General features: G+C 38.5%; 1 protein-coding gene across 1 annotated transcript; it reads right to left on the reverse strand.

Annotated features, from left to right (window-relative positions):
• Positions 1–1,543: 1,543 nt before the first annotated feature.
• LURAP1L (leucine rich adaptor protein 1 like) lies at positions 1,544–21,620 on the reverse strand. Its single transcript, XM_059874195.1, has 2 exons — positions 21,423–21,620; positions 1,544–2,455 (listed from the first exon to the last, which is right to left on the reverse strand). Exons 1-2 carry the CDS (start codon positions 21,618–21,620, stop codon positions 2,081–2,083), a joined length of 573 nt encoding a protein of 190 aa, XP_059730178.1. The 3' UTR covers positions 1,544–2,080.
• Positions 21,621–24,275: the final 2,655 nt, after the last annotated feature.

Below are 24,275 nucleotides of genomic sequence, written 5' to 3' on the forward strand. Positions count from 1 at the left end.
TTCTTGGATATCAGAAACACAACACCTGAAACACTTGTTCTCTTCTAGCAGTCTTCTGACATCTTTGTTTTAGCACCTGTACTCTTTCCCCACTTCCTGTCAAGAGATAGAGAGAAATAAAAGCTTCTAATCACGTACAGCTCTTGCTTTACTGCTTCTACTAGTAGGGTTTTTGTTTCCCTATCTTGGATTCCCATTTAAATGGACTTTTAAATCATAATGTGATAAATCTATCACTGATTAAATTACTCTTTATCCAGTGCTACAGTTGGGAGTGAGTAGGTGACAGATACAGCCTGTATTTTCCTTTAAGTAATTTCAGCATAGTTTGATATTTGAGAAGCTACATTAAGAATATTGTTTGATTTTTCCTCATAGTGAAAAAATTTTATGTACTTGTTGGCCTACTGCCCAAAATCTCAGTTGGAGAAGGAAAGACTGTATACTGCACATTCACATTTCATTTAGAGAGTGTATATTTCCTGATGTTCAACTTCCATGCCAAGCAATAAAGGTAGAAAAACTTTCAAGAGAGTCACAGTTTTATATCAGAGAGTTCTGTTTAGTTCTGTTCCCTAAATTAAAATAACTGAAAATAATACAATCTATTTTGAATTCACAGTCAATATTCTACTTAACGTCATCCTGGGAAGAATTTTTTGCCAAGCTCTTTATCATGATGACCAAAGAAAAATCTACATCTTGTTTTTTAATTCTGAGAGACACAGACATCTTCTGTACTGAGAAGTGATGGAATTGGTCACAGAGCACAAATTACCACTCTCAATTTCTTGATTTTTTTACCTTTTCTTTATGCTCGATCCTGCTCAAGATGGATCCCTGGAAGCATGGCTTGGATGAACAGAACCTTATTGGAGTACCTCAGAATGAACGAAATCCACATACATCAAATGCTGCATGCACTTGTATTCCTTCAGAACATATACAATAGTTTTTAAATGGGAGCCTGCCTTACACTTAGTAAACATTACTTTAATGAGGGAATTTCACACCTTCACTGGCAATAGGAATACAGTCAAACTTGGTGAAACAGAACACTTTTAAATGATGTGCAAATATCAATACCTTTTTCGCTGTTTGTATGCTGGAAACATAGATTCATCATCTGTTAGTGTCCTGTTCAATTTCAGTTATTTTGCTATAATTTTCTTCTCGCCGTAGAAGGATAAAATCTTGGGGGGCTTCTTATGATTCTGAAACACTTCAAAGAAAAATCTACCTCCTAATCTTTACAAAAGCAGGGACCAGGGCAGTCCCAAAAACAGACGCTCTACATGAAACAGTTACTGTTTTACTTCTCAGCTACTTCCAATACAACTGATTATCTGCAGCTCTCAACTGCACTGGTAGGCACAAAAAAGTTAAGGCAAACTCTTACTTGTAAAACTGGAAAAGAAAAGACAGCAGGGTAAACTGCTGAATTTAAAAAAAAAATCAAAACAATTTAGAATCAGAATTTAACATTAAAATTAGGCAAGAGACAAGAGAACATTGCAAAATGAAAGAAACCCACACAGAAAAGTTTAGAATACTTTGTATTTCAAATGTAGACAGCTTTACAGAATCAAATTTCACTGCTTAGAAAAGGAAAATTACTTTGTGGAGGTATTTTCAAGATTCAGATTTAAGGCTCAATAAAAACAGTGTTTTTGGAAAGGCCAGATGTGGTAGTCAAGAAAATTTATGACAACATATATTTATCAGAAGATGTTTTATTAACAACAAATACAAAATTGTTACTAACTCTCTGATGTTTAATTTTAAAGATAAAGCTTTCTCCTTTACCACTTTTACAGGCTTGTAAATACAGCATTGTAAAAAATTAAAACAAAAAGAATTGTGACAATAAATTATGAAAATGTGAGGAAGAGGAGGATGAGACAAGCCCCACCCATCAAGGAGAAAATGGATTAGAAGCAATAGAAAAGTTACGCAATAGAATTGAAGTATCATATTATATTCTTCTTCCAAGAGGAATTTAGGGGTTTTGCACGTGAAATAGCAGCAAAGAAAAAGGATAAGTACAAGTGCATTTGTGTCCCACTGGAACTTGTTCTTATTAACCAAAGCAGTAGTACTCATCGGAATCAATTTTGGGATGCTTATGCAGAGACTGTGAGTCCTCCGTGACAGAAGAATCACTGAATTTGTCCAGATCTGAAGGGGTTTGGTGACCAGGGACATCATCTACTAAGGTGTCCAAATAACTCCCCACTGATATTCCATCCAGTCCATCACTACAGTCTTGTAAACTGTTACAGCTGCCGTGAAGGGATGTCTCCTGACTTTCTAGCAAGCTGCACAGGCTTCCACTCAAACTGCTGCCTCTGCTGGCAATGGCTTTCTCTTCAATCATCCACTTGATGGATTCAATACTTTCATTGATGAGTAGGAGCTGGCGCATAAGCTTCACATCAGTGGCTCGGAGATTAACCTATAAGGCAAAAGTAATTAAAAAATTACTTTTTTCATAATCAAGCCGAAGAGCAGGCTTGAATGGGCTAAAATAAAACACAAAAAAAGTCCAACTTTCCTATCTAGGACAAATATATTTCAGTAACTAGTAAAATAACCCACAAGCAAATAAACAAAAAGCCCCAAAAGTATACCTATGCTAATACTTTCAGTTCAGGTTAAGTGGGAACATGGTCAGCCTCCCTAAGCACTCCATTAACTGGACTGATAGTCAATGGAAAACTTGGATGCACATTAGTACAATGCTGTTTAGATGAGAAACACAGCTGCTATGACAACTCCTGGGGATAGCCTTTCACTAATGAGAGAAGCAAGACACAAAGTCATTTCTATTTACCATTAATCTAAGATACTTACAGCTAAAGATGTCTAGGCATTCACCCCAAGTTATCCTTACTATGGTTACTTGGGAAACCTAAAATTTTCAGATGTGCAAAATTTGGAAAAAAGGTTGTGGATATTTAACTTTTACTCACACTACTCCGGAGTGGACACTAAAATCTGCTATACAAATGTCTGAGAGTTGAAATATTTAACTTATTGAAACGGTACCTTTCAGTTATTGAAACCCATATTAGATGAAGGTGATGAAGTTCAGAGTTAACCACATATTACAGGCATGGAGCAAGCATTTGCCACAGCTAACTAAATAAAAAGTGGACATTAGGAACAAACTCCTACTTTCTGACTTAGTGATGGTGGTTGATGCAAACACACAGAAGTGTTAATAGTAATGCAAAGTGGTATATTACAGTGCTGCATTTCACAGATATATTTGAGTTAACCATCCTAATGTTTTCCTTAACAGGCAAATTATATAAACCATTTTTTAAGCCACTTCAGCTGACAAATAAAGGTGAGACTTAAGGCTTATATTCATTGCTTCCTTCTCCTCATCTGAAACATCACAGATACCGGAGAAAATCATCTGTGACCTTGTCTTATGTGCCATATTGAAAATTTGAAAGTCTTCACTCAACTGAAAAATAAAGTAAAAACAAATAAGATCTATTAAATCACACAACAGATATTTTATACAATTCTCCAAGTCCACAATTGTAAAGAAAAATTGCACCTGTATTGTTCATACACAATCGACTGGAACAGAATGAGTATTTTCAGGAAGCAAAGACTGTATCTTGTTTAGCCAACTTTAATGTGAACATGATCCTTTCCATACTCAAATGCCATTTTCTCAGTATCCCAAATTTCCCTGACCCGGTACAGTGGTTCAAAAATTATTTTAATGTATTTTTATTCTCTTAGATACTGAAGAAGATTGTAGTGGATCCAGCTAGGACTCTTCCTAGCAGCTGCCATGGTTTTGCTCTCTGTATCTGTGAACAAACCATGTCAGTAGCATTCCAGTGTTCCAGCTCTTGCTGAGCAGGGAGTGCAATCAAGGCCTTTTCTGTTTATCACTCTGCACCCTCAGCAGGTTGACTAGGACTGAGAAAGATGTGTGGAGTGGACAGAGATTGGACAGTTGATCAGAATCCATCAAATGGTTATTTCTTGTCATAGAATTTTGTGCCCAGCAATAAAACCTGTGCATTGTGCATTTAAACTTTTCTATACAACTGTTGCCTGGGGGCTGGCTTGGTCTACTAGTGGGAGATGATGTGTCACTGACTTTGCATCACTTGTTCATTTATTTCCTTGATTTTTAAACTGTCTTTGTTACAGTCTAAGTTTTTCTCACTTTTGTTCTTCCAATTCTCTCCCTTGATCCCATATGAAGACGAGGGGAGTGTGAGTGAGCAGCTAGTGCATGCTTAGTTACTGGTCAGGGACAAAACAATGCAAAGTCATTTCAAGTTTTGCCAGTAACAGACTGCCTGTGTAACCATCATATGTATTCCCAGTTTCCTTCCCCAGTCCCCAGAATGACTTCTGAATTATTCTCAATCCAGTATCACAAGATTTAACACAGCTAACATGATACTGTGTAAAAAAGCTCTACATACCATTCATAGTTTCAACAATATTGTCCATCTATCATCGTTTCAGAAGTGAGGTTATGAAAATGGATTGACCATTTTGTAGTTCTCCTGCCCAAGCCAATTCCTCTACTCTAACCAATAAATCATTATAAACTATTGCTCGGCAACTAGGCTGTCACAAAAGCAGTAAATTAGCCAACTTCTCAAATGCAACTACAGACTTCAGCAACTTGCTGAATACAAACATGCTCAGAAACAAGTTTCTCAAAAGGCTGATTAAGGAAATGCTTAACAGAACCAGCACCAACATGACTCAAATGAAGCAGTTCCTTTTAGATAAAGTAGACATCTCATATATCTCAGATTCAGTTCACAGGAAATAATTTTTTTCTCTAAATACAGCAACAGCTTCAGGATTTTTGTGGAATAGCCTTACTGGAAGGAATTCTTTGCATTCCTGAGTACTAGAATCCTTCTCCTCCTACTAACATGTCATTCCAAATCTCCCATATCAAGAGTGTGTTTTCCTAAAGCAAATACTAAAAAGTAGTTTAACAAGTGTCATCTTTCTTTAATATGGTTTACTTCATCACCTGTTTAATAACACACAAATGTCAAAATGATATTTTTTGCCCCTTATGTACTATAGCACAGACATAATCACATGAGCTTTTACTCACTTATGTAGCTGCAACCCATTTATCTTGGAAGTTGTTGGAGTATACAAGCTTTGGAGTGTTTTTGGAGTAAACAAGTCAGTCCAAGATGGTTCAGCTAATAGGACTAAACACAATAAAATCTCACCATGCTTGACAGCTGCATTTGTTATACACAGTAACAGGTGCATTTCAGGAACAATCTAAACAGCGTATCATAGCTAATACAGGCTTTTTAGAACAGTTTTTATAGCTGTCCCTAAAGTTAAAGCTAGAGCACATGACCACCATAGGGAAGGTGTGTGTTATTATGGATCAGTTCTCAGCAAAAACTTACAGTGTATAAAGAAAACTACAAGAGAGTAAAAACTATTTTCCTGTTACAGGTTAACTTTTATATATTTTGCTTAGTCTTGCTGCATATATTTCAGCAATAGTGCTGACCACTGGAAAATAATGAAATTAAAATGACAGCATCTTTCAAGTAACACATTCTGGTTGGTGTAAGTGCACAGATTAGCATTCAGAAAAAAACAGAACTTTAATCTGGAAGGAATAGCTGGACTAAACATCTGTCTGTGTCTCCCTCTCATAATTTATTCAAGAAAATTTATATATATATATATATATATATATATATATATATATATACAAACATAAGGGCTTTTGTGTACGTATATATGCAGAGAGACACACAAATATTCATGCTATTTTTTATTATAATTCAGTGATTTTGAGAAAGATTGACTAGATTATTGCTTTTAGAATAAAACTCTTAATGACCAGGACTGCTAACAAAGACAATTATTGCTTCCTGGCAGTCACCCAGAATAGCACATTGATCATTTGGCTTTTGGATCAAAGTCACATATGTAGTCACAATTTGGGCAAAACAGCCTTGCATTTTGCTGCTGCATGTTCTGCAGAAATAGCTTCCAGTCAGTTCCAAACACAGTGGGTCACCTTTCCTTCCAGAAATGGCAAAACTAAAATGAAAGTTAAATATACCATTCTAAGCTGCGAAAGCTGTTTGAAATGCTAGATTCTTCTTGCAAATTACTTTCTTTTAAATTGCTGGGTTCACATGCTGCTTCTTCTAATTACGGGAGCTCTGCAAGGATACTAATGGCAACCATAAAATGTGGTGTGAGGAAAAGATATCCCTAAGTTTATTTAAATTATTTCAGTTTCATTTCTTCTCAACACTTTCATGTTCTGTGCTGTAAAGAGTCTAATAGTAAAAGGAAAAGAAGTGAGGAAACATAAATAATAAAGTTTTTCTTTTTCAGGCTAAGTCTTTTAGCCAGAACACAGTGAAGTAAGTCGTCACAATCAACAACATCTTATACCTACAACTTAATGGATTCAGGGAGGTATTTAAATCACTCAGATCAGAAGCTCCGTTCTGCACATAATCTGAAAATGAATCTAGGGTTAGCAGCTCTAATCTGTTTCTAAAACATATTGAGTTTGGACACAATTCCAGGATAAGTGGAAGTGGATGGAAACAGTAGCAAAGTACAGTACTCCTGGAAAAGTCCCTCAGACCTTCAGGCCTGGGAAGTCTTCCAGAAATAACAAACATGGGGAGGGTTAAATGAAACTAACTGCAGCCAATTCCATCTGTTGCTAAACGCTACCACACCCATCCCTATCACACTTTTTATAAACAGAATTTCAAACCAGTAGAACTTTTCCATACTAAATATGTGTGCATAACCACTATGGTTCAGTAGTATTAATGCTAGTATTGTTTCAATTTCCTAGGATGTGTCAGAGATAGCTTTCTGCTTTCCTGTTCAATTTCTTCTATGTCCCTTATCATTCAGGATGAAGAGCCTGCCATCTATGCCTACCTCCCCTTTAAGTTTTAAAAGGGAGATTACCACAGCTTTTCATAAAATAGTAAATTCTATCAATTAATTCCAGATGCCATCAAAAAAACCCTAACAATCAATGTCCAAATAATAATTTGTTTTGCATTCTGAGATGTCTCTTCTGAAAAAAAGCTAACCTTATTCCATTTTCTCCTGGCATTACTTTTACTACTGCTGAATAACAAGTTTTAAAGTAACTAAGGAATTATTTTAAGAGGCAAAAGATGAAGGTGAGGAAAATAAAACAGTGGTTGGCAATTACTCAAGTCTTTTCACAATACAAATATAGTTAGAAAATATATAAGGATAAAAAAATGGGTCAATAAAACCTCATTGACTAATTCTGTGAGACCATAACAAGCTAAAATACCATTAGCAACTTATTCAAAATCCAAAATTCAAAATATGTGAATTTAAGTGTTATTTAACTGGAGTCACTAAGTTAACAGGTTTATAACATGGATAAGTCTGGAGACATGCACAGGATTTGTTCATAAGCCACCACCTCAAAGTGTGAAGCATGCCATTTGAAGGTGAGCAAACTGAAAGTGATACTACAACAGCTTCTCAACATGAGTGAGTAAAAGAGATGCTCTTTTTTCCCATTTAACATGTCTAAAATAAAATCAAATCACAAATAACAAATAATGTCTGCTCCTTTAACACACAGAATGATTAACAAGCTGTGCAGGAGCTACTTAAATTAAAATATATGCATGTGCATGTCTTTAAATTTTTTGCCTGCTTCTAAATTGTCCCACTGATTCAAGGTGTTTGCATTGGTTTCTTTATATAATTATGCTGCTTTAGACAATGGTATTTCAGGATCAAGGTGAAAAAAATTAGAATACCTAGGCTGACTTTTGAATTTGAACTTCTGAATTTGAATGTTCAGTATCTCCTGTTAAAAATGAAGGGAGTTTTCATGACAGAGAGCAAGAAGACAAGTTTACTGTCATTAACTGGAAGGCATCTGTATGGAGAAACAGTAACTGATTGCGGGAATGCGCCACATGCACTCCACAGCAAAGCCAACTTACTGCGGTAAATTCAGACACCAGAATAATTCAAGCTAACCCAACCAACCCGACTGAAACTCTATAAAAGTTCTCTCAAAACAATGGAGATGTGGACCAAAGCCTGGAAGAGGATGAGTCTGGTGGAGACAAGGTAGGTGATGCAATGTTCATCATTATGCCTTCTGTCTCTGTGATTTACCTCACACTGAGCAAACTAATTTCAGTCAACAGTGAAAAATGTAGATCAACAGCTTTTTCTGCATCTTGTTTCTTTTAGCATAGACTTGTGTTATAATGTCTTGCTGTACCATTTTCTCATTAATTTTCTTCTGATTTTTAGGCTTGTGGTAAACTTCAGATAATGAGGGAGTACATATAAAAGATACATATATATACAAAAGCTAAATTTTTGTGATCCATTGTTGATTTGTAGTTATGGTTCACTGATCTACCTTCTTTCTGCAAAGTGAGTAATTTAACACTGACCTTTCTCAGCTGTACTTCCATAAATGAGTCGCAATAAAAATATTGTGGCAGACCACAGAAGTTTTGATCACTTAATTTTTGACTTATTTTGCAAGAGATTGTTTATAATCTTGTATCTAGTGAAGATTCCAAATTTGTTAAAACCTTCATATCAGATTTTTTAGGTAGAATTCATTACAATTGTTGAACTCCCAGCTGCTCATAAAGTGAATAGTCATTGAGTTTTCAGTGTCTGTCTGCACCCTTAGGTACTTTAAACAGAGGCTCTAGCCTAGCCATTGTCCTGCTTCAAGCTCCTGCATTTCCACTGCAATCCTTCACCAAGTCCTCACAATAAGTATTTCCACAAGTCTGTCTGTAAAATTTGGCAGCCACAAAACACAGCTCTGAGCAGGGTGACTTTTAATTAGGAAGGAGAAAGACCATGTGATTCCACATCAGCCACAAAAGGATTTTACTGTAAAGAGAGCTTACCAATCCATTAGCTAAAGCAAGGAAGTGGGCAGGTCAGGTCTGAGCCACCACCGGAATAATGTAGGAGAATACACCAGAAAAATTAGGAAGCACAGCAACTTCATGAGACAGCAAGTTAGTTCAGTAGGCAATGAGAGTAAATAACTCAATGAGCAGGTTTCAAGGACGTATCTTGCAAATATATGAACAAAATATTATGCTAACATGGTCATCATCTGATATAGGAAATTACAGTATTGGCGATTTACATTTCTCTATTTTAATATTTTAATTTTATGCATAATAATTGTTTCCCTTATACTCAACAGGGAAATACATACCACCAAGCTGTGCAATTGTTTAGTCATATTATCTCTGAAAAAATAGAAAAAGTGAATCTCAAGGCCTTTTTTCACTGCCTTGAAATATGCACAGTCCTTGTCTGGGGAGTATGTGTGGGCAGCCTGCCAAGTGCATTAATACCTTTAACAGTAACATACCAATGATTTGATCAGTAGGATATATTTTTTCTTTTAACATTATAGTTTTTGAGGTCTCTTGTATGCCTAAGTGTAATTAAAAAAATCATAGGGGGGAAAGTATATTTTTATTTGTTTGCTTTAGTTTTTTGGCCATCTCCTAATTTTGCTGTGAAAAAGACGAAGTTATTTAAATATCTCCTAAGTAGATATGACAATGCCTGTCAAAAGGAAACATGACATAAAACTGAGAGCAAGTAGAAAGAAAAAAAAGTTAATTACTTAGGTTCATATTTCCTCACCTCCTGTCCAAATAAAATAAATGTTAATAAGCTCTTTAAATAAATGGAAATAGCGCAAAATTCAAAGAGAGAAACATCCCATCACAGATGGATAAAAAATATAAAAGGAGAATCCTGACTCTTTTAAAGTTTACTTGAATTCACATGAAAGAAAGCAGTGAGAAAATTCAGGGATTTGTGAAGAGGAAAAACTTCTAGTGCTGCTGGAAGGTTTTACTGAATGCTTCCAAATATCTCAAACTACTGTCAAAAAAAGCATCATCTGACCTTAGAAATGTATCTACTATGACAAAGGTGAACATGTCCAGAACAATCCATAATATGGACCCACATTTGTTGACAGACTAAATAACTCCACTGCAAACATTCAGGTCAATATGAAGCTGTAACATTTGGCTGTGGGTGTCAGAAAGTGTTACAGCAGATGGACGATCACAGCATCATTATAAAGTGTTCTGGACACCAGCCACAATGCAGGACTGCATGTGTCTCCTGCCCAGCATGAGACAGCACTGGGGCTAAAGAACAGACATAACTTCTTTTTTTGTTTATTGGATTTCACTCTCTGCCTTATTTATGTCTGTCCTGACCAAAACTCTTAAAAACACAATGCAAAAAAAAGGAAAAATATAATAACCACTCCATACCTGTTCATCCCTTCAAAATTAATTACTTTCAATATTGGCCTGTGGAAATATACTCAAAAGCATACAACTAAAATAAAACAAGATAATAGGGTTTGCTTACAGATATATGCAAAGTTTGAAAATACTGCCTTTATAGAGATAACTGCAAAGTTTGAAAACATTTTAAAATGTAAAAAAAAAAAAAAAACCCAAAACAAACCTATAAAAAAATTCATCAAAACACTCAACTCTTTTCATTGAATTGCAACTGAGACACAACAATGGTAATATTGGGGAGAAATCTGAAATCTATTGAAATTCAAGTCTGTTTTCACAATACCACTGGAAAGACACATACAATTAAAAAAAAAAAATCTTTGCCTGAATCTCCCTAGACGTCAAAATGAAACTCTGTTTGAAGCAATTCTGTGTTCAGGAGATGTCTGTATCTATTGAAAGCATATTTTTAATCTAACAATCAAATCTCTAGTAAAGGCAATCTGCAGTCCTATTTACTCAAGGTTTATTTGCATAAGAATAAAAACTTCGAGACAGCCTTGGTATTATAAATTATCACATATGCTCCTAAAAACGCTTTAGTAGTCCTAGAAACTGATTTGCTGATAACTGGGATTTTTCCACTATTAAAACAATATGAGCATTGTGTTTCCATGCTAAATTTTTGAATATAAAGGAGTCACTATCTTAAAATATAAGGGGCTTTGTTTTGTTTCCCTAATGTTCACTTTGTGACCTACTTGTCATGTCTTTCAAATTCAGCTTAATTTTTCCTCATCCAAATCACCTCAGGGTCCCTACACAGTCTTTACATGTCTCTGAAAGCACTAGCAAGTTTGAGGTCTTTAGATGACATTATATTGCCAATTTTGAGTCCTTCAAACAAAAACACCCTTTTAAACCTCCAGGTATCTAGAAAAAAGTAAGTGATTTAGTTCTTTTTCATCCACTAAGATGGTACCAAACAGCTAGCAGCTAACCTGCATCTGGGATCTAAAAAAAAATCAAGGAGCAAACAGGCTACAACCATTTCTTGCAAGCTGAAACACTGAAATTGGCCAGTACAATAATCGAGCAGGTTTTTGAGAACTACACCAGCTGCAACTTTTCAGCCCTTTTGGCTCAAAAACCCACAGATCCCTTTGTTTCCCACAGAACACACCACAACAATTCATTCCAGAGGTCACAAGGTGTGATTATCAATGAATATTAACAATTAAACAAACACACATCTTATGCTTCCAGGCAAGGATGTCAGAAGGTAGTAAGAGTAACCAGTCATCAACTATTAACTACAAGGCAAGACCAGGCACGGTAGGCAACATTTTCTTTCCACATTATTTGATCCCTTCTCTGATTAATAAATATTATCCACACCACGTAGTGCAGTCCTCAGCTTCTCCTAAACAACTCTAGCTCATGCCATATACTTTTATATACTCTACACTGAAACCTGTTCTTGCGAAGATTTCTACATAGAAGAGCACTGGGGCATTATGATGTGATTCTAGTTCAGCAAAGAATATTAATCATATCTGTCAATGCAGTTATCAGATGGATGAGTAGCTTTAGAAGGAATCAGGGTAATTGCTTACATTTCTCATTTCTTACATTTCTCTTCTACAGGGAGTACTGGCTACTAAGCTAGTTGGGGAAGAAAAATAAGGTGCAAGACTTGCAAAACATGCCTAGGAAAAGACAAATATGGCCTTTCTGAATAACCAAAGGTGACCTGGGAAAAGAGAGAACTAGTCAAGGAAAACACAGCAGATTTGGACTAGAAAAGTTTGGTTGTATTTGAAAAGAGGCGGCAATCTTATGAAGTAACTTTGTTATTAAATTTCACAGAGTACAAATTAATAAAAATGAAGGAAAGAAATTACAAAATATTAAATATCATAGTTTTGCTTTGGTTGCACTTTCTTTCTTGTCTGAAATGGGTGGACTGATGCTCTGCACTGGTGAATGCCTAAGCAGCTTTATGAAGTTATCATCACAGATGGCTACCTCATCTGGCTACGGGGAAAACATCAACCTGCCTCCATTTCCCTGTCTCAGTCACAGCAACCAGTGGCAGGTGGTAACAAAGGAGGAAGTAAATTCCACAGGCCTTTGAAGAACATCACTATTACTTTGATTTGCTAGTAGTAACACTCTTCTCTTGCAGAGGCTTTCTCCTCTCTCTGATGCAGCAGGATTTACAGTTTTCTCCAACAACCCTGTAACACTAGAACCCTGCCACATAACACCACTTGAAATAAAAATATTTCAGTACACTGCACAATTCTGCCAAGACATGTGGACAAGCCATTAACAGTCACAGTGGCTGAAATAGCCCTGTTAAGGCAAAAATGTAGTTGAAGTCAGAGAACAGGAAAAGTCCTGTAAAAATTATTCTGCCTTCACATCTGCTCGTCTCATAGCTGTATAGTTTCAAGAAGACTAGAAGAATAGCCTAAAGTTTACGATGACTCCTTGAATGACTTCTCCAAGTTGTCATATTTTTGTTCAGGCCCATCTAAATCCCATTAGTCAGAAAACCTTCGTGCCCATGAAAAGCATTCTTCAACACCAAAATCCAACTTAAACCCCCTACATTGCCACTATTTTATTATTAGGCACTTTGTGCTAAACGGGCACCATTTGCCTTTGTTTAACAAAGAAAATGGTTTGTATTAGCTGTCAAACTCTAAAGGCTCTTCAGGCCTTTCAATGTGGCTGGAACGGGTCTTCTCCAGGCACACTTATAAAGGTTCATATTAATCTCACTCCAGGAAGAACACTAGATATTCAGAATCAGAGAATTACGGGAGAGTTGAAGTTGGAAAGAACCTCTGATCTAATGCCACATCACTGCTAAGGCAAGTTCAACAGGGTCCAGTCCAGGCAGGTTTTAAAAATTTCAAGAGAGGCAGATTCTACAACCTCTCTGGGTAGACTGTTCCAGTGCCAAGTTGCCCTCAAAGTAAAAATGCTTTTCCTTATATTTGGATGGAACCTCCTGTATTTCACTTTGTGCTCATTGTTCCTTGCCCTGTCACTGGGCACCACTGAAGAGAGTCTGGTCCCATCTTCTTGACAGCGACTTTTAAGATACTTGTACATATTGGTAAGATCCCTGTTCAGTTATCTCTTCTCCAGGCTAAACTGGCCCAGTTTCTTCAAGCTTTCCTCATATGAGAGGTGATGCTCCAGACCCCTACCCACCTTTATAACCCTCTGCTGGACCAGTTCTCTGTCTTAAACTGGAAAGCCCAAAATGGATCCCCACACAGCACACCAGATATGGCCTTACCAGGGCTGAGTAGGGACCTGTCTACATAATTTTCACTGGTTTTCCAAAGAGGTGGCTAAACAATAAAGAACCTATTCCTCCTTCCACAGAAAGGAAGTCCTTAGTGTCGGGACTGTTTTTTTCTAGTAATTTACAATTATTGGAAGGATCAAGGTCTGAGTCTGATGTTTTTAAATTAAAAAGTCTTTTAAACTGAATGTTAAGAAAGTAATGTCCAATATTTGCTGTAGCTCATAAGCATCTGTCTGAGCTAACAAGAGCAGTGCAACTATCTCAAATACAACACTTCTTTAAACCAATGGAAATCCTGTAGGAAGACAAAAAAAAAAAAAAAAAAGAAAAATACAAAGCATCCAAACTATTCTACTTTTTTCTACCTTGGGATAAAAATGAATGAGCTTGGAAACAATTGTTGCATTATAGTTCTTAGCTGTGTTTCCTTCTGTACCTATAAAGAGACAGGGTTCATAGCTAAACCAGAATGCAGCAAAATGGCTCTTCTTCTGGAAGCACTTGAGTACTGAATGCAGCTGATATCTAACAGCAGCAAACAAAATCACAAATTATGCCAGCGAAATGTTTATAGAATCTGAAACCCCCAGTAGTTAAATACCAATTTACCATTGCTTTAAAGTCACTAAATGCTTTCACTTCACCTGGCACTGCACCCACCAGGGCCATATAGCATTGAGAGGAGTTTATTGTACAGCATGGCAAATGAAACATTCAGACAACTTCTCTGGCAGATTAGCTAGTTCGTGTTTGCAGTTAATTAAGAACTGGTGCCATACCATTCTCTTGACAAACTGTAAGTGTTAAGAATGGCTAGGCTGGTCGGGATAGACAAGGACTGGATTGCTGAGGCCAGGGTTGCATTGGTGTGCCAGTATGCTCTTTTCTATGTTTATGGAAGCTATAAGTGAGTTTGCATATCCTGACAAAATGGAGTAGCTGACTTTATATACTTATGTACCTGACATATATATTCTCCAGGGTCCTTCCTATCTATTTCTATGGAAGAAGAGAAACCTGCTTGAGAGCTACATCAAAGAGGGGGATTCTCAGACACATTTTATCTGCAGGCAGGCACCAGAGGGACTCAGCACTGAAACAGAGAACAAGTGACCAGTGAAATAAATTACCATCCCAATATCCTTCTAGATTTGAAAAAGCTTGAAATGTTGAACTATGTTGTTTATATATTTCAAAGATTTAGTACAAGATGGCTTATGGATCCTCTGGATGTGTTTTGGTCACTCATTTTGGTCACCCTCCAGATTAGAGCTGCTTCCAGTTACTTACCACAAACATTTCCACCACAGGAAAAAGCTTATAATTTATGGGACACATTTATGGGAGTAAGGCTGGATAGCAAAGGCTATGAGTCTGTCTTCACAACAAAAAAGTTTGCCTTTTATGATGAGATTGTCTTGTAGTTTTATGATCAGAGCTCTTCATCTTTACAAACAGTAAACTGAGAACCATCTTTTGGAACTGCTTACATATAGTAAGCATAATTTCCATGTTTATAAATGCAGGTGAAATCCATCATTGAAATTGCACTCAATTTAATTGAATTCCAATTGCTTTTCAACAGCTCAGATCCTCTTTCTTTTCACTCCTGTAACTTCATTTGCTTCAGATTCCAGGAACAAGCCTCCCTTCAAGGACATGGACAGAAATGAAACACATGGAAAATAAACATATCCACTGTGGAAGGCTTACTAGGTTTTAACCTTGAGGGTAGAGAACAGACAAATAATCTAGTAGCCTTTGAAACATGAGTTGAAAATCCATTATTTTTCTTTTACTATTTACTGTTAGGAAAAAGGAAGTATTGAAGAGTAGAAATGCACTTGCTGGCGATCACCTCTGCTTAATATATATATTTGGTATTGTGCATTTCAAGTTTTTCCTGCTCATACACAGAAGGTAATTTTAATTTGTTGTTGCCATAAGTAACGACATAAAAGAAAGCATCCACACAAAATTATGATGATCAAAGGGCTGAAAAATCTGCCATAGGATAAAAGACTTAAGGAGGTATGTCTTTTCTCCCTAGAGTAGTCTTGGGGATAGGAGCATATCCTCATAGCATTGAAGTAATTTGGGCTGATACAAAGAGGACCAGGAGAAGTTTCATCTTAATATGAGCTCAACTTTTTTCAGTGAAAGGCAATCAATCATGAGAATGATTGAAGGCAATCAACCTCCCCAGTTACACAGCTGAGGTTTGCAAGATGGACGGGGTGACTGACAATGTCACCTAGACTCCCTTTCCTTCTAAACGTGAAACCAGATGGTCTTCTGAAGTCCCCTTATGAAACAGCCCTTCCACCCCAGGCTATTCTATGAAAGCCATGCTATTATGATGCATCAGAAAGGTTATAATCTATTTGTAAAAAGTTGTTATAAACTGTACAACTCTGTGCAGAAATGGTTTAGTATTCTCGTAGTTTCATTACAAATGGTCAGGAATCAGACTTCAAAGATCAACTTCAGTGGTTCTTTTACTCTTGAAAAAGTAATCAGGAAGGAATAATGAAATTATAATACATATTCTCTGAAAAAAAAGCTGGCAAAAGTCTCACAGTACATGGGCAGTCTAACTGGAACTCTTGACTTTAGTATCCCTGATGCTGCTGTGATGATTCACACCAGACAGATGCATGTATACTGAAGTATCTCACACTGATGCTGCTTGCTAAGGTACGAGCAAGCTTTCATGGACTCTTGGCCATGCAGCAGCTAAAGCTGAGTAAGAACATAAACTCTGACATAAACTCTGAGTATAACATTGAGATGTTCTACAATTCAAATCCTTCTGCCAGACACTGAGTGAGATTTGCCAGTCAAAACATATGTTTAAATATGCATTAATTTATATAACCTTGGTCAACTCATCCTACCAGAGATAATCTGAAAAGATGGAAAACTCAGCAAAGTACTGGCACTATAGTTAAGTTGCATTTTTTCCTTATTAGATTTGATTATTTTCCCTAAGGATTAATCTACAACACCGTTTCAACGAGTCCCTGTTATGACCACTGCCCAATCTGCGCTATATGTAAAAACTAAACTCCTCTACTACATCATGCAAACTGGAGGATATGGAGAGAACTTGCTAGCAAGATAAAGGATTAGCCCCTTTTTCAGTGAACTTCAGGAGGACCTGGGAAAAGAAGTTAATTTCTATTTCTGTATGCCTTCCTTATGTGTAAGAGCCTCACTTCAGGGATTCACTGAATAACGGCTCATTAAGAAACAAAGGTTAATCAAACTCACCCACATAGTAATTTTATAGTTAAGATTTTATCTTCAGTCAAGTTTTTAAGCAAAAATTACAATTAATCTAATCAAAAACCAGCATCTGATACACAGCTTTGCATTGCTGATGAGACACACTGAAGCCAGATCTTGGCTTCAATTAAGACAACTGATGTTATCATACAAAGAGTGAATGTAGCAGCCTGCACCTACAGCACGTGTTAAAGAGATATTTCAAGTCACAGTTGTAGATTTTTTAAAATCAGTCCTTCAAAGAAACTAACAAATGTAGATCGTCCAAAACTGTGGATCTAATAAATCTGAGAAAATATGAAGTTTGTCAGACTCTTTAGAGATGGTAGAATAGGGTTACAACAGCTCTGTCCTCCAACCTCAACCTTCATTAATGTGCTAGGGATGGTTAAAAAAAAAAAAAAAACCCAAAACCAATAAAAAAGCAAAAAGAAAACAAGACAAACCAAACTATCGAAAACACCAAGAAGGATTGTCATTGTAATTATCCCATTTGCCTTAATTCCAGTTTCATTTTGTCAGGGATCAATGTTAATTGCCTTTAAAAAACAGCTATACTAAAATTGAACTAGGAGAACAAAGGAGAAGAAAACTCAACTAACGAGTTAGCACGAAGAATATTCCTCTATCTTAAATGGCTTTAGCACGCTCAGCTCCTTAAAAATAGGATTATTTATCCTTCAGTCTAAAAACTGGTGCACTCAGTATACCCACTTGGATGAACAGACTCACTAACAAAATTTGATTCTTAACAGTATTCACTGGAAGGAATGTCATTAAAAGTCCCAGCATTGCCATCCACCCCTCACTTCCAAGACACAGCTTATCTTTTCTGCCTTAAATATTTTTATGTAGACCATTTTTTAAAATTTTTGTAGGTAATGCAGGCTACACTGTGTTTAAATTTCTAGCTTGCAAAAAGGCATTAAAGAGCTGAGCTCAGAAACTTTTGAATTAAAAGGGAAAAAACCCAACCAATCTCTTTCTTTCAGTGTTAAAGAAAATCTCCTGTTGAGTAACCCCAGAACTTGTGAAGGAGAAATGAGGTGGTACAAGCAGTATCATTTCAGGCTGCAGAATGACACTCACAAATCATTTACTGCAGTGAAGGTGCATGTGTTGAATGGTGTCCTCAGGAGCATGGTACACTAGAAAAAAAGGCTACAGCTATAAAGGTTTATGTTCAACTCCCCAACAGAATATTCCACCTGTAAGACCGGAGGAAGAAAGATTTTAACAGTGACAAATTTCATACTTAATCAAGGGTCAGATAGTGGGAGGTATTCATTCCATCCAAGCTTGACCAGAGCAAAGTGTTTTGACTCACGCTGGCAATTACATCTCGCTTGTTCTCTAATTTATAGCCTTATATAACTCAAAGGTTTTCAGGATCCAATGTATTCTCCATCATGGCCTTCATAGGAAAACGGAGGATAAGAAAAGGAAGTAAACCTGGCCAAGCAGATTGCTATTTCAAGAACGATATGCTGTGTGATTTGTATGTGATTTCAGTGGCCATTAACAAAATCAGGCCTGAGGTAAAAAGAACCATTTTGAACTGCAAAAGAATCTGAAGGAGCAAGGGAAAGCTTCAAGTCCTTCAGCCAGACAGCTGCCACATACACCCCATCTATCTGTCAGGTACTGCAGCTCACAGTCAAACCCAGCATTTCTAAGCCAAACATTGTCTTTTTATACATACCACTAGAAAAGAAGGTCCTCAATAACCTTGGGTTTGACACGTTTACAAAAAATTTGCCTCAAGTCTGGAATCACCAAATAACAAAAGCAGAGGCAGGTGTATCCAAATTTCAGTGAGTAAGATGTTGAAGCTGCCATCATTGTACAACTAGAAAAAGAAAGGTGAACATATGACACTTACTTTTCTAGTTGTTTCCATTTTTTGCATGTTTACTACCACAGCAGCTATAGACTACTTTTCTACATGTCCAGGACCTCCTATGCCTTGCAGCAAAGCCAAAGAATAATGTATTAGAAAGAGGCGTGAAACAAGAAAATAGATGTTTTAGCTCCATCTTGGAAATGACATGCAGTAAAAAAGAGGAAAGAAACATAGAATGGAACCACAATTTTAACCTGATATTGTTCTTAAACTTATAAAATATGTTCGCTAAGAAAACTGCAGAGAGGAAAGTGACAGATTAAGAAGCTGAAGAAATCCTTAGGGTTGAGGAAAATCCTGAAGATGCCAGAGACTAGAGAAAAAAAATCCAGGAAGGTAATTCACTTTCACACTCTGGATTACAGAAAACAGCTGAGAGCATGGGAAAGGTACAGACAGGGTACCAATATTTCACAGTTAGTCATTGTACTGGTGGTTTAATGGGCATATTCAGACCTGAAGTGGTAAGAGCATTATAACTTAACTCCTTTTACTCAGCATGAGAAATTAATTCAGATAAGAAAAGTCAGTCAATCATTGATGTGACAAAAAAGCAGGAGAGGGACTAAAACATGTTTCTGCTTACGGCAGGGAGAGAAAAGAGAGAAACTGGAGGCAGGGAGGAAGAAGAGGCAAAGGGAAGAGTGTGACATGAAATCTGCAAGTGCAAACTAAGTGAAGAAACCAGCTTGAAAGAAAAAGGTGATATGGTCAATTCACTCAGGTCCCCCTCCCTTAACAGGCCTAGCTGTCTTGACATGAACAGTCGTGTTCTGTCAAAAACTCTGGCTACCTTATTTGCTTCCTTTGCAGTCTGACACCCCATACATGATAAGCTACCTGCAGGTCATTGTATCACCGTCATGCAAGCTTAAAATTAATAAAAAAAGCATGACATAAGCAGACAGTGTCTTACTCAATATTAAAACTGAAACTCCCAGTAATTGTTACTTAAAATCATAGAATAGCTTCGGTTGGAAGTGACATTAAAGATCATCTAGTCCCAAGCTCCCAGCCACAGGCAGGGACACCTTCCAAATGACAAGAAGAAAGGCACCCACAATGTCTCTGGGGCACTGCCCCATCCCAGTGCCCCACTACCCTCTGAGTAAATAACTCCTTCCCAACATCTCTGCATCTACCCTCTTCCAGTTCAAAGCTGTTCCCCCTCATCTTGTTCACTCCATGCTATTGTCAAAAGTCCCTCTCCCCAGCTTTCTTGTTTGGCCCAGTCTAGGTACTGAAAGGTGGCTAAAAGAAGTTTACAGAAAACACTGATAGTTTGATTTGTGGAGATTTCTTTAATATGAAGCCATACAACAGCAGGTGTAATTTTTAAGTTACACCTCAAGATTAACATTACCATCTTGGCTACTAACTCTCAGAATATTCATTCTCTTCCCCTTCTTGCCCAGCACACTTATTATTTAAAAACCCTTACAAACCCACACAACTATGTACCTATATGTAGCACTGTAGAGGGACTTGTGGTGTAGCATTGAACTTGTTCACACAGAATGATATTGATTTATTGGCAGTAAATGGCTGAGTTCCAAGACTGTTGCATAAAGTTATCTCAACATGTTGCCAGAAAAATCTGCATCCCAACCCGAACAAATTTCATCCCATTTTCAAATAAGCTTAGTGATAGGAGCTACTATAAAGTGTGTTTTGGGGACTTTACATAGCACTCACTACTAAAAATGGAAGCTATTTATGTATCTGAGGTGACCTGCATTGTCAAGATTGTATCTGCTGAGTGTTCACTAATCACTTCATCACTTGCTTGCAAAGAGTTTCCTTTTGGTTTGTTTTTGAGAAAAATAACCAGTTTTATGGCATCATTTTAGGGCAAAAAAAAATTTATTGAGATGGTGACATAAAAAGTAGGACAAGCACCTGCACTAAGTTAGTAAACAAGTTAGACGATCTGAACTACAGGATACAGGACAGCCCTATCACAGATCACTGGCAGAAGAATATATACTATTCAAACAAAGTAGAAATAGTTGTTTTTTTCAAGAATTACTCTTCATCAGCCTGTTTGGAACTAATTAAGTCTCTTTACACTGAAGTCCAGCAATCAAGTCCCTGAATTCCAGGCCAAATTTCCAGCCTGAAAATATCCTGTGTCTCTTTAGGTGCTAGCCATGAGCAGGAAACAGGTGCAATGCAGAAAATGCAGTTACAACAACGGGATAGCGCATATTTTCTTTTATTGGTACTCCAGCTTTCAGTACTTCTAACGAGCTGACAAGAACAGAAGCCAACTACGAGTCCCTGACGAACTGCCCCGCTGCGAGGAAAAGAGCCGACAAGTGCCTCGCTCTACGCCGCGCCGACGAGCGGCCTCTTGCTCTCCCAGCCGGCAGCAGAGCCCTCGCTGCCGCCCGGCCCACCGGCGATGGATGCGCGGCGGCTGCTGCTCCGGGGGCAGGCAGCACCTCCTCCCCGCGGTGGGCCGGCCGGCAGGGCGCAGGCAGCGCAGTCCCCGTCCCGGGCCGCCGCCGGTGCTGCCGAGCGTGAGGCGGCGGTGCCGAAGGGCTGCGGCCAGCGCCCGGCTACTCACCATCTCCTGCCTCAGGAGCTGAAGTTTCGTCTCCAGACGGGCCAGGGCGGCAGCGCGGCGGCGGCGGGGCCCAGAGGCCGCGGCCGCGGGGCGGGCCGGGAGCTCCTCCCCGCGCAGGGGCCGCGCCAGGCTCTCGGGCACTTTGCGCCCCAGCTTCTGCTCGACGTCGCGGAGGTCAGGCGCGGCGCCGGGCTCCATGGCTCGCGCTGCAGGGGCCCGAGGCGGCAGCGGCGGCACTACCCGCGCCCGCCCGGCCGCTGCCGGGGCGCGGAGGCGCGCAGAACCGCGGCAGCGCCGGCGACGGCGGATGCGCCGCGCGAGGGACCGGCGGCGGGCATGGGCATCTCCCGGGCGCACCGGTCCTTCCCGCCCGCTCCCGGCCGCGGGGGTAAAACGGCCCCGCTTCGTGTACGAGACCGCGACGCGCCCCAGTAGCTGCGGTGGCACAGCGCGACCCGAGTCATCCCGCGTCCCGCCCGGCTGCAACTTTAAAGCCGCGGGCAGGTGGAAGAGGCGCGGCGCGGCCCTCCCACCGCGGTGCCTGTGCGCTGAGGCGCGGCACGCCCGCGGCCGCGGGGCGCCCCCGCACGGCGGGGACCGCCCGCTCGCCCGCAAGGGCCGCGGGAACGCCGTGTCCCTCCGGGACAGCCCGGGGGAGGGAGAGGAGAGGAAAGAAGACAGGGAACAAGCAAAAAAAGAAAAAAGAGAAGAAAACTAAAGAAAGCGAGAAAAAGACGAGGGAAGGGAGGGAAGGGAAGTTCAGGGAAGGGAAGGGAAGGGAAAAGGAAGGAATAGGAAAAGAAAAAGAAGTTAAAAAAAAAGAGAAAAAGAGTCACCCCTTCCCATAAGGGATAGGAGTACAAGTACAGTGTGAATGGTATTCCCACTCATTTAACAGATTTTATTGCAGGCAAGTGCATTCCTCTTTATATTTCTGTTGTTTGGTTTTTTTTTTTTTTTTGGTTGGTTTTTTTGGGGGGTTTTTTTTTGGGGGGGTTTTTTTTTTTTTTTTTTTTTTGTTTTGTTTTTTGTTTTTTTTTTTTTCTTTTTTTTTCTTTTTTGTTCCCCTCCTCTTTAAGAAGCAAAGCTTGCAACCTAGTCAGTTGCTCCAACTGATAGCAAGGCACCTGGTGGCTGTACAGATAGCAGTGCTGGATGTGCTTGTCCCACGATGCTCCTTGTCCCGTGGCACTGAAAAACATTTTAGCCACTAAAGTGTGAATAGCTGCATCTGTGGAGCTACAGCTGACACATGTCGGGGGGGGTTGAGAAAGCGAGGCCAGCCACTCTAGGTGTCAGGTCCTCTATAACAACTAGAATCACAGAATGTGGTGTGGTGGACTTGGGGAAAAAAATGTTTTTACAGCAAACTGGATGCTTTTGGTGAAATAATTTCATCTGTACTTTAAAATCCAAGATTTATTATCAGGGACCTTTGCAAGGGTTTGGTACAGTCAAGTAAAAAATCTGCAGATGTATCTGATATCTTAAAAGTATATTGATTTAGACCAGGGCCCTTATTTTATCACTATAACCTATTATATCACTATAACCCTATTATGCCACTAATAATCTGGAAATATGGTGTGAGACACATATGAAAAGACATTTATTTCTCTCATGTTTGTCATATATGTTTAGTTTATATGACAAAACACCATTAATACTCTTGTCAGAAAAGAAAGCCAAAACCAGCTGTTTACAAATAAAAATCTTCCTTCTTACCTGCCACCACCCCCAAACATTTCCTGAATTCCTCTTTTGATATATTGATATTTACAGACTAGCTTCTGTATAGTCTCATGCCATTTATGCCATTCTGTAAATTAGTAGGGATCACACTGAAATTCTTTCTCTCTGAACTATGAACACCTTGTTAAGTAAATAAGTTTTTGTTACAATATTAAACTGTAGAACTTCTTTGTTCTACAAGCAGCATCCTTTAAAAAGGTCATGGTTCAACTGTATTTATTTTTTCTGTTTGAGGAAACCTAAGAAAAATTATGAAATATTATTTTTTCTTTAAATATTTCAGATGAACTGAATTGTCAAGCTTTTAAAAATAAAAATGGAAGAGAAAAAATACAAAGAATTTATGCTAGTTTGAGGAAAGGTTTTTCATTGATAAAAAAATTCCCCAAATACTACTCTAAATAATCTAAAAATAGTGAAAATAAGGCCTTTCTAATAAGGACTTGCAAACAACATTCAGAAAGTAAACTACATAATGTACCCTATGCATTCATGAATCTGTGCTTTACCACCTGATGGCCTGATTCTTGCCTCCCACTGGCCTTGCATAAGTATAGCAGCTATCAAGTCATTGGGTATACTTTTGAATTACAAAGATTAAAAGATATGCCTGTGCTGCAGTCGCCTTGTTAAATCTTCAAGGTTACCAGTTTTGCTAAGCTAATAAGTGTTCAAAGAAACAGGTTCCTCTTTAAGTAAACAAGACCAGTAAACATTATGTAAATTCCATTTTCGTCTCATGGGACAGATCCTCTGTCTTAATTTTAGAATACTAAAGCGTTGTGATTTATAAAGAACATCTAATCCAATGCCCTGCTCCTTGCAGAACTACCTAAACCTAAACCATATGATTGTGAGCATCAAGCAGACACTCCTGGGACTCTGACAGGCTTGGTGCTCTGACTTGTTCCTTGGGAAAACTTTTCCAGTGACCATCCACTCTCTTGATAAAGAACACTTTCCTAATGTCCAGTATGAATTTCTCATGATGAATCTTCATTCCATTTCCTCATGTCCTGTTACTGGTCACCAAAGTAACCTCCTCCACTGGCCACTGTGAGGAAGCTGCAGTCTCTGAAAAGGACAACCCTCAACCTTCCC

Source organism: Haemorhous mexicanus, chromosome Z (assembly GCF_027477595.1).
Source record: "Haemorhous mexicanus isolate bHaeMex1 chromosome Z, bHaeMex1.pri, whole genome shotgun sequence".
In the NCBI taxonomy this organism is placed as follows: Eukaryota; Metazoa; Chordata; class Aves; order Passeriformes; family Fringillidae; genus Haemorhous; species Haemorhous mexicanus.

Excerpts from the sequence above, each read along its gene's own strand:
- LURAP1L (XM_059874195.1), bottom strand. The coding sequence starts at position 21,620 with ATGGAGCCCGGCGCCGCGCCTGACCTCCGCGACGTCGAGCAGAAGCTG. Across the intron at positions 2,456-21,422 it reads AGCTCCTGAGGCAGGAGATG|GTTAATCTCCGAGCCACTGA; the intron begins GTGAGTAGCCGG and ends TTTGCCTTATAG.